The sequence below is a fragment of the Plasmopara halstedii genome (assembly GCF_900000015.1).
Source record: "Plasmopara halstedii genome assembly, contig: Scaffold_658, whole genome shotgun sequence".
NCBI classification, from domain to species: domain Eukaryota; phylum Oomycota; class Peronosporomycetes; order Peronosporales; family Peronosporaceae; genus Plasmopara; species Plasmopara halstedii.
In genome coordinates, this window is record NW_020187575.1 from 1520117 (window position 1) to 1531499 (window position 11383).

The 11383-nt window shown below is 42.1% G+C and overlaps 3 protein-coding genes across 3 annotated transcripts; 1 reads left to right on the forward strand and 2 right to left on the reverse strand.

Moving 5' to 3' along the window:
• Positions 1-49: 49 nt before the first annotated feature.
• PHALS_13469 (Uncharacterized conserved protein) lies at positions 50-1648 on the forward strand (the record flags this gene model as incomplete). Its single annotated transcript, XM_024729232.1, has 4 exons — positions 50-1348; positions 1414-1470; positions 1531-1562; positions 1639-1648. The coding sequence occupies 4 exons, from the start codon at positions 50-52 to the stop codon at positions 1646-1648; spliced, it is 1398 nt and encodes a 465-aa protein (XP_024579630.1).
• Positions 1649-2385: 737 nt separating this feature from the next.
• Positions 2386-2829, reverse strand: PHALS_13470 (NADH-ubiquinone reductase complex 1 MLRQ subunit; the record flags this gene model as incomplete). Its single annotated transcript, XM_024729233.1, has 1 exon — positions 2386-2829. One exon carries the CDS (start codon positions 2827-2829, stop codon positions 2386-2388), a length of 444 nt encoding a protein of 147 aa, XP_024579631.1.
• A 685-nt stretch (positions 2830-3514) lies between these two features.
• On the reverse strand, positions 3515-3907 carry PHALS_13471 (uncharacterized protein; the record flags this gene model as incomplete). The annotated part of the gene is made up of 1 exon (XM_024729234.1): positions 3515-3907. One exon carries the CDS (start codon positions 3905-3907, stop codon positions 3515-3517), a length of 393 nt encoding a protein of 130 aa, XP_024579632.1.
• Positions 3908-11383: the final 7476 nt, after the last annotated feature.

Consider the following 11383-nt stretch of genomic DNA (forward strand, 5'->3'; position numbering starts at 1 on the left):
GACTGTCATTAATGAGACAACTGAACGAAGCTCGCTACTGCAGAGGTTGATGGAGCGATATCTTAAAGACACGAAAGATTTCTGTATCGAAGAGACAAATTCGAGAGATGTGGTTGTAGCCGGGGAAGTGGGCACGACACTGGGTAGCGAAAAACCCATTGAGCTTGTTGGAGCAAAGAAAATAAGCATGCAACAGACACTACAGAGTATAGAAAATGTCTCGTTGTCTGGTTGTCAGATTGTTGCTTTAGGAGGAGAGGGACTAAAACGGCTGGCTCCAAAGGTGATGGAACTTGATTTGTCGAGAAATCTACTTAGCAAATGGAGTGATGTGATTACAATCATTCGTGAATTACCATTATTGAAGTCCTTAATACTAAGTGGAAACAGGTTTTTGATAGATGAGCCAGTAGACATGATAGAAGATTCTTGTGTGTTCGAAAACTTGAAGGTGTTAGTGCTGAACCAAACTATGTTGCCATGGAAAAATGTTCAAACTATTGTTACGCGTCACTTTCCGAAACTCGAGGAATTGCATGTAGCTGATAATGAATACAGTGACGAAGAGTTGGTGGAGATAACATTGAGTGGTGAATGTTTGATGGCACTGTCGGTACTGGATCTAAGCCTCAATTGTCTGACATCCTGGAAACAAATAGTTTGTAGTGTCGGAGCTATGTTTCCCAACTTAAGTCAGCTGATATTGAATGGAAATCGCATCGTGACGCTTGTGACTGATGAAACTGAAACTCACTCTGCGTTTCAAAAGCTGACGATGCTTTCATTAAGTGACAACCTGGTAGACTCGTGGACCTCAATTGATGCACTCAACGCTTATCCTCTATTAGTCAAATTTCGTTTTTCGAAGAACCCATTGACAAAGCACATGAGTCTTGGAGAGGCTCGGATGCTGGTCATTGCCCGAACCGAACGTATTGCAGTCTTCAATGGCAGCCTTGTTCGAGATCGAGAGCGCATGGAAGCTGAACAATTATACCTGAAGCGTATCCTGCATGAACTAGCAGTCATGAATAACAATGCGTCTGAGTGCGAACGTGTGCTAGCAATTCATCCGCGCTTCTCTCGCTTGCGTGAGTTGTATTCTGATATATCCATCGATTCGAGTGGGAACTTCGGGGGCGGTGGATCGACAATTGGCCCACAAAAGCTGGCGTCGAGCCTTATTAAAGTCATTATCATTCCAATGTCAATGCAAGCAACATCTTTTGAGCCTTTGGTAAAAAAGATATCTCAGCAGATGAAAGTTTCGGAATTAAAGTTTCTCATTGAGGCAAAGTGTGGTATTGAAACTTCAGCACAGGTGCTCTCGTTTCGAAATGATGCAAGGGTAAGCTGAACTTACACCAAGCTGCGTGTAACTTTTGGCTAATTGTTTTGACGTATGCTCCACAGAGTATGCCAATGCTGCTAGACGATGACAGCGCCGAAGTGAATTACTATGGAGTGCAGGTAACGACAATAGCAATTTTCCTGCTTCCGCGATTGTGCTAATTGACTTTGTTTACATAGGATGGATCTGAAATATTGGTTAATGACAATGAGTAAACAATTAAATGTTTCTATCCAAACATTATGAAATTTACTCTCGTATTTATTTATCTTTTATAATTCTTGAAGGCATTTGTGAACGTATTGACTGGATTTGGCTTTAGATTGGCAAACAAACGATGATTTTGAGAAAAAGCCTGACCTTCTTCAGGCTTGTAACGCTCCCATGCTGGCGTCTCGCGGCGATATCGACTCCCATTCACATCAGGATCCCACATGGCGTGACGTATCAAACTAAAAGCGCCGATCGCGTAAGCTACAGAGACACATATGACTAGTGGATAGATTTCGAAGTCGCGCGAATTCACCATCATGAAACCCTTTTTAGATCTTGGACCGGTCGGTACCGTCACAGGTACCTCAGATTGCTCCAACACTCCAAACATGCTACGCATTCGAGCAAAGGTTACTTTCATTCGTATCACCTACCGTGTTATGAATCCCGAAAAAAGCAAACTGAGCGTATGAATGAATGGAATGTTGAGGTCGCATATTCTGTATTTATTTTTTTGAGGAACACCCCACGTAATACATCAGCCATCACCAGATTTCCCTGCGTACTTGAGACAAACACAAATATGATGGATATGCGTAACTGAAAGATTACTCGTAAGAAATAGTAAGAAAATCTCAAAGTAATCATTTTCTTAATAGTAATATAGATGCTTATTCTAAAAAGGAAATGGTTGCTATTTGAAAATGCATATTGTTGTAAACCGGCAATCATGATAAGAACTTTTTCAAGATAACGAAAATAAAAATTGATATTTATTAAATGAAAAGCCGTCAAGTTAAGGGTACAACTATCGCAAGCAATCATTTAGAGTCTTCTTGAATTTTAAGAGCCTCTGGAAACGTATTGACTGGATTTGGCTTTAGATTAGCCAAGTGATGACGGTTCTGCGAAAAAGCTTTTCCTTCTTCAGGCTTGTAGCGCTCCCACGCTGGCGTCTCGCGGCGATCGCGACTTAAATTGACGTCTGGATTTGACATAATATGGCGCACAAGACTGTAGGCGCCAATACCAAGACCAACCGAGACGCACACAACCAATGGGTAGATCTCAACGTCGTGCGAAGAGACCATCATGAATCCTTTCTTAGCTTTAGGCCCCGTTGGCACTGGTACAGACACCTTTGGTTGCTCTACTATTCCGCGCATATTGCGCAAACGAGCAAATGAAAACTTCATTCTTCCTGACACGCGACTTAAATCTTGTAAAACTTGAACTGAGAGTTGATAAATCCGCGTCCCCGACATCGTCGCCGTAGATTATGTACGCAGTCGCATATTGAAGAATTCCATTTTTTTCCAGAATCAGCCATCAATGAAATTGAAATAAAGCACATTCACAATAAACCTGTCAAGTTTAATGACTTCTTTTAGGGCGCACGATTGCTCAGTCCCGAAACGCAAAAATATTACAGGCTATAACTTCCAGCTATAAACGACTAATCATGTCGCCTAATTTAATATATAAATATATATCGAGCTTCAGTTTTATTCCTCAGACATCAAACGGCAATTTTCATGTGGACAACTGTATCTTGTGAAGCGAGTTGATATAGTATAGAATTTAGTGCAGTAAACTCGGTTGTCACACTAACGTAAATCCTGTTTATCTTGGATTAAATAATTAAAAATTCTTTGTTTATCATTGTGTCTTCCATGAATGTAAATTCTCCGCCAGGTGTTTATAGAATCGGCAATAATGCAGTAGAGAGCTTAAGACATAGCGCTACTTTAATCAAAGTGTTTCACTACTAGCGGCACCTTTACGATGCTTATGGTTGATCTGCAGCTTAAGGGACATGGTTTGATGTCAAATTTCGTCAATTCTGGTTTTGTAGTACTTTATCATCGTACAGCATCAATAAATTCTGGATTACTAATTGTGGGACCCATCAAATTTGATCCCTCAACGCACATACTTTTAATGACCTAACTACATACTGTTCCTCCAATCAATATACTCTCTATAGCCCAATCCGAGGTTTTGATAAGTCTCTTGGACCTCTTGGTTATCGATCTGATCCAGACCTAAAGCGACTTCATTTGACGATAAGCCCTCCGAATACCATCGTTCGTAAAGCCGATTAACGTACTCAGGGTTCGTCAACTCTTCATTCAGTCGATCCTCGATAAAAGGTGCTTTCTTGCTCCTTTCATCTTGTTCAGGTGGATAATGATAGACTGGAACTTTACTGGCGTCATTCGCACTTGCACCACGAAGTAGTCGATTGCCTTCAGTGGCTGTAGGATTTGTCGTCATCAAATAGGCCGAAGATGTCGATGTGGTATCAGAGACTCGAGCTGAACCGCTGCCTATAGTTGCCATAGTCGCCACTGCCAATATGAGAGCGCTACGTCTGAGCATGATCACTCCTATTTTGTTTTCTGCTCAAGAAATGGACAGCCGCTTGGTAATTTGAAGAGTGAATGATTTGAGGGTTTGTCTATACATTCGTGAGAGTGTGAGTCTGTCAAAGACGCCACATTCGATTCGCCATCCCGTTTGCACGTGCATAGCTACGATATCGCTTTTCCATACGATGCGCGTTTTCTTGTGCAATTAGCATCGTTTACGATAGAAATAACATGAGGATATCAATTAACCTAAGAGAAACTATAATGACGAGAAGACGATTCGGTCAAATCTTAAAGATTAAGGCGTTACTGGTTAACGTATTATGGTTCCTTATGTTCAGCTTGGCCCTGTAAAGGATTGACATCATTATTACTGCACTCAAAGAAAAAGCTATGGTGGATAGATGAAGACTCCTCATTTGCTATATACACTCAACCAGATCTTCCCATCAATCCTGTGATCGTCATTGATCAAATAGTATTTACCATAGTAACTTGATCTTGGTTCGCCTTCCCATGACCCAAATTGTGGCTTTCCGTCATTTTACTCCTTTTTTTAAGTATGACAATTGGACCAATTTTCTTAATGGACAAAGGTTGAAAAATTTCGTTTTTAAATGTGCCGAGATACATGCCAGAGGAGTCTAACGCCCTTAAGCAGTGACTTTGTCAAAGTTGCGGTCGACAGCAAGGCTTAATATTCATTTCAGCATCTAATTTCTTTAATTTTTAAGTTTATTTTCTTAAGTTTGATTTTCATTGTAAATGATCATTCATCTCCATATAAGTCTAATCCATCATCGTAAAATCGTATGTAGAAAAATTGGCACGGCTGACCAAAATACACCTATCTGGTGTTTACGCTGACTTAGTGTAAAGGAAGAAATTAACGTTGTCCACTTCAAAACATATTTGGAATCTATACACTGATACTACATTGATTGGTGAAAATGCCAGTAATTTTTGATGTCTGAAGTAAATATATATATCCGGTGTATCTCCTTCAACATATTTTGTAGAAAACGCTTAGAACGTGAGTGTAATGGGGTTTCACATGCCCTGGTATGAAAGGTGTGGGTCACGCAAGATGGTGTGGTCGCTAAATCATGTGGTGCGGCTACATTTAAAGTGAACAACCCGTAGTGTACAATGATATATGTGTATTCCTATCCAGATAGGAATACACATATAAATATAGGCAGCTTTGCTGCAAATGAAACCGAGAGATGCAGTTTCCGTTTTGAGCGGAAGAGTTATTAAGCCTTGGGTTAAGGTTACAGTTACCCTAGATTGCGATCCGCTACACACGTACCGGCTCTAAGACCTAAACCAAGCAAAAAAGCAACGGTAGCCCCGCTACAGCGAGTGTAACGGGATCGCAGTGCACCTTACACAGAGAAATTTGACAACAAGAGCCCGCTTTAGCTAAGCATGGAGAATGGTGGCGTACGCTCGATCAGTCTCGGAGCCGAAGATCAATGAGGTTGTATACACTTGGACAGAAGAAGTTGTGACACCCAGAATCCCTGTTAAATAGAGCAGAAACGTTGGGATTGAACATCCTTACCCGAGCTTCTTTTCTTTTCTTTCTTTTATTTTCTCTTCTCTTCTCTTTTATTCGGGCCTCTAAAGAACGTAGCTGCTGGCTCGCTCTGCTATAAGTACATATATTTAAAACAAATGTATCTGTATGAGTACTACAGTATATATACTCATATTATCGCTTGCGATACTTGTCTTTTCTGACATATGGCTATACCTCATATCCCTCTTATCGCAGTTCCATCTTCTTCGTACCAGATGTGTACAATACTTACCCCATTACACTCTCCACCTCAAATTTGCGATTCACAGTGAGTCTTACCTTACTTCGCCTTATTGAAACACCGCACAAAGTGACCGCTCCACGTGCATCCACTACCCGAAAATTCCGACATGCACCTCCCATTTTTTACTCTTCAAGGCGTAATTGCACATTGGCTCACTTTCCAAGCAATCCCACCGTTTGCGTTTCAGACTTCGTGCCTTATTTTAATCGGCAATAAGTATTTCTACACGCCCACGTCAGTGTCCAGCTCGTTAACAAAGAGTCCAGCTGGATTTACAGCAAGCGCGAGAGACACACCGAGTCTTGCTCAAAACATGACGTAGTTACACTTTTGATCAAAATTGTTCGTCAAGCTAGCGTGGAACAATCTACTCCCGTGTGCCGGCTCAAACAACTCAACAACCCCTCCAAAAAGCGCCATCGTGACCAACTCGCTTGTAAAAAAATCTTGATGATGATGTGACGAGGTGCCGTTCGAAGAGAGCAGTTCAAGTTCCGACCAAACACCTCCGCTTTTACCCGGAGATACACGGCCTGGCCGTTTCACAAGGAAAGCTTCCTTCACGGCTATGTGTTTGGGCCTTTTGCTCATAACCTGAAAGTAGCGGGAAAAGTTGCTAACATTTAACCTCTCCCAACCCACATATGGTCACCTATGAAACATGTACGCTAGGTACTAGACCCGGCAAATGTACCGACTGTTTATGTGACTCAGTTTGCACACTAGCACGCTGCCTCTTCCGTCTCAAAGCTTTTATGGGCCAGCATCAGCGAAGCGAACGCCTACCTATAGCCATACCTTTCTGTGATTACACAACTTCTATAATCCACACTTATGAGCGGCCCCACCATCTTGAGTGACCCGCCCTTTCTACAAGGGTACGTGTCACCCCATTATATCCTAGGTTCTATAAATATAAAGCCTACAAATGGATCTGATTCATAATTTTGGGTAAATCTAGTATTACCATGAAAAATCTAAATATAAAATTCAATAATTTGGGTAAATTTAGGTTGAATCTAGGGAAACCTGATAAATTCGAGCATAAAATCTAACCTGAAGACTTCCTCAAAACTTCTCCGCCAAGTGATTGTTCGCGCCTCATCAACTTGAAGTAAATGGGCATCTCGTACATCATAATACAAGAGCTTCTTAGTGACGGTATCGAAGGATATCCTAGAATCCACTAATTTTATTTATTATAAGGGATGAAGCCTGTAAGCACATGGACTGCGATATTTTACGCGATTTCAATGAGATAGAGGAATTATTTTCTGCATCGCGGTCTTTCCGCGCAAGTGCTTCAAAGGATATCGCACAACAGGTAATTCTTGTGTTTGGTCTTGTCATCGGCTTGCGAATCATCACAGCTGACATCTTGTCTGGCTTGGAAAACGTTTGCAAAAAGTTTGCTATTAGCGCGGATGATGGCTAAACACATTGTTAAGGTAGAGCTTGGCTGTAATCTCCCCGTTCAAACTACCAACGACAGTAGGTGCATCTTGTTCGGACTACCCGCGAAACCACAGCGACATGAATACCAGACGCGTCTTTTGGAGATGCGAATAAGATGAATCACACTGTTAATTTACCAGCTCTTTACCGGAACTGACAGGCTGGTCAACGTGCCGCCGCATGCGGCAAGCGTTCAACCTGCTTACACGTTTACACGTGCGCACATTATGCTCACACAATTGTACATATTGACATAGCAGTCACATAGCAGTATTATTTTTGAGTGTCCGCCACACGAAGTTTTTTTGTGCAGTGTATTACTTTTCAAGGTCCGATCGTGGGGCACCACGACAGGCTGAGTGAAGTGCTGTAGTGTAGCAAGCGTAGAATTTAGGCATAGCAGTGTGGCGTCGAATTGCACGTCTGGGTAAAGCCTAATACGAGCTCTCAAACGTTATCATTTAAAAGTTTTCAGTCGTTCAACACAATTCCATACGCTGTACATATCGCCTTATCAATTGACGACATCACTTTTATGACATTCAGCAATTCACGGTGAAGACGATTCGATTACAACATTAAGCTGAGCTGGCTTATATCTTACCTCAAAGGTATAATCGGCAAGATGGGATAAACATGTTGCCATACTGTATAAGAGCCGTGGTGCCCACGTATCTTTACAAAACGAATGCATGCTCTGGGTTAGTCACAATAAGGAAGACTCGCATATGTTCCCTCGACTTGACGAGGACGTACTACATTGCAAGTAGCGTCATGTCATAAACAAAGTAATTAAGCTTAGCTGATTCAGCTAGCGCGACTCAAATGCGATTTCCCAGTGTGCTGTGAGTTTCCTCATTGATAAATTCATCAATTTTGGATGACAAGATTAGCTCCTCCTTCCTTACCAACGGTTATAATTCGTTGGACTCACCATGTGAAATTCCTTGCATATATACCTGAGGGATAATTTTTCAGTTTTAGACGACTTTTTGGAGATGCTGAGGAACCCTTTGGAACTACCCAGCCAGTTATGATTTTTCTCACCACGAAAGCACGTAGCTTTGCTGCTTCGCTCGGTAAATTCATTACATTGTATTGCTGATCAGCAGTGCCGTCACACCGCCACAGAAATAATCTATCGCTCTTACCTCCAGATCATGGTCCATCAACTCGCGGCTTACAGTCTTCTTTCGATTCCACGCACTACAACCTATAAAGTGCGACACCCAAGGTGCTTCCATTATCCACTTATCCTGGCGCAGAAGACAACAGCTTGCAGCTAGTCTTTGTTTCCCCGTCAGAGATTCACTTGATAAATATGACACCCAGTCGTCTGTTCCTATTTAAAAAAACAGAGAGAGCGATATATTTATATATTTTTCGTCTCATCTTAAGACCCCGACTCACCGCTGATTTAACATCCGGGGGTTCTGCATGAACCACCCTTTCGGACATTCATTTTCCGCGCGGAAGTTACCACAGCCTCGTGCCCGTAGCAAAAGCACCATTATTCCTGGCATAAGTGGATTTTCAATGCCTAAAAAGCAGCGCGCCTAGATTTTCCGGCTTGCATTCAACCCATGTCTATAGGCGTTTTGACCACGTCAAACCTTGGCTGAAACTATATTTCATATTGAGGTCGAGATTTGGGGCTAGATAACGTTCCACGCTGTCAAATTCCTCTAGTGTCACTTGGATGCTGAAATAATTCAGTCTTTTTACTAGTGTCTCGCTGAAATCGGATCCATGTGTGGTTTTGTCATTTTCTCCGTGTACTGTCTGCTTTTAATCAGTCACGCGTCGTACGTAATTGCACGACGCTCCAGAATCTTTAAGAACTGGAACTGTTCATGACTTCGGATTGCCCAGGACGTTAATTTCATCAACCGATAACCCTGAGCAAAAAGCCCCGCCTTTTTATGATTTATGACTGTTATCCACTTATCACAACTTTGAAGAGGTATAATCAAGTTCTGTTCTGTCCTGATCAACCAAAACTTTATACACCGGATCTTGACGTTATCCGTGAAGGTGTTCGTCACCGCTCTTACTGGAATTACAACTTTTTGAAAACTTCAACCGAGAGCGAAGGGGGCACACATCGCGCAGATAATTTTACTACCGCATATAAAATCTCTGCGGGCTCAGCGGGGCTGTTCAGCAGCTAACACCTCTCCCTACATCCTCAGCATGACTGAGATCCATTGTATCTGGCGTGCTCATTCTCCCATCGAACTGTTTGCCGTAAGCTGTGCTCTGACTTGAATACGTCGCCCATTGCTTACCCGAAATAGAAATGGTGGACGCAGACGGTCATAGTCTGAGCTTTTGGAGACCTCATAAACATAACTTTCTCAATACGCCTAGGTACGCGGAACAAAAAAGCGCACAACAACTGTCGCTTCAGATTACCGCTTGTTGAGAGCGCCTCTTTTACTCAAGTATTGCTCGAAAGTGCCCATACTTGCGTACGACCCTGAGATTAAATTTTGCAAGCGCTGTGCGCTGTGCATCCGTTTAGAGCAAAGCCTAATCCTTGCGGACGCGCCCAACCAGCGCATTCTCAAATCTTACAAACGTATCCAGACAAGCGATTATCGCTTTCAGTCCTGTGGTTGCCAACCGATAGCCAAGTGCTAAATATACTGGTCAAGTATGCAGATGATCGATTGGAATAAAAGTCCTCACAGCTACAAGAAAATTGGTAGATGGTAGATCAACGAATTGCGTACAGTGTTAAAATACGACCAGAAAGATCGCGATAACAAACGGATCACTTTACTTAGCTGACAGTCACTGAATAGTACCTCAGAAGTCCGTGCACTGCGGAAAAGACGACTACTTCCGATCTGGTTTAATACTGATCCTCGTTAGTTCTACATCTGTAATGAATTCAGCTGGATAACCTCTTCACCTTCTTTTGGCAGCTGCGTAAACAAGCACACTGGTAGCGGGACTAACATACCCAAAAGCTCATAACAAAATTATACCAATATATTTTCAAAAAGCATCGACATTGTTATCACCCATCAATATTCAACCACTGTTTAGTCAACTCATGAAGGTAGAAAATAATATGCTGTTTCTTGAATGTCGTGAGGTTAGAATTACACCACCGTGGCCACCGTATCATTATTTCATCAGTTGCTTGAATCTGTGACGATCTGCGCGGGCATTGGTAGTGATGATTTTTTATCTGTCCGGTGCCAGCATTCGACGAATTAGTTCAAAGTACTGGTGAAGCTCTTCAGATGTAGCTCAGCCTAAATACGATACGCTAGGTTGAGTGATACGTATAGAGCAAAGCCAAACGCTCTAAACATAGGTAAAGGACCTTCCTTGCCAAATACTTACGCCCAACCGCACACCTTATATTAAGATCATTGACAACAAGCTAAGCTACGGCTGCCACATAGTACGCGATCAATCCATGCAAGATATGGTCATGCTTGCCTAAGCCTGTGCTAAAACTAAAGTACTAGCTTTACTTTGACGCTTTCTCTATGTAATTATAAATTGTTAGTAGCTCGTTTATACTTGACATATCTCAATAAAGATTTGATCACTGGAAGGGGGCAATGTGAGGAGAACCATGCATATTTTTTTCGATACATGGATGAGAATCTGTCGCTTAGCAAGTGTAGTGCTCGTAATCTAACAACACGCATCTTAGGAGCACCATTGTTTGAGTTTTGTAGAAAGGTGTCTTCTGAGCAAACGTTCTCTATCCTGCCATCCGAAACAGAGTGAAAATACATCTCTCTTATGGTAGGACGTCGTTATTCACTTGGCAAAGCCACTAAAATTGTAAAAATTCTGTCCCATGGTAGAGCAGGTATGTATGCATGCGACACCTTTAGCGAGGTCAGTGGGTGCTTGGGTATAGGTCTTTGTGCTGAACTTTCGTTTAGATGTTGTCTTTGCGTCAGCTTGGATCAGTTGAAAGTTGCTGTGTATTATCTTATTACACGGCTACACCTACTCGGCCCCTGACTAAGATATTACATTGCTTCATTTCGCTGGGTTATTATTTTCTTGACTTTAATTCTTGATTTTTCTTGTACGAGTATCCATCCCGAAGTCCTTATTGGCTGTCGTCGGGAATATTTTGCATGCAGCCGACATTTCTTGCATGTCTGGTACGATTACGATTTTGTCCG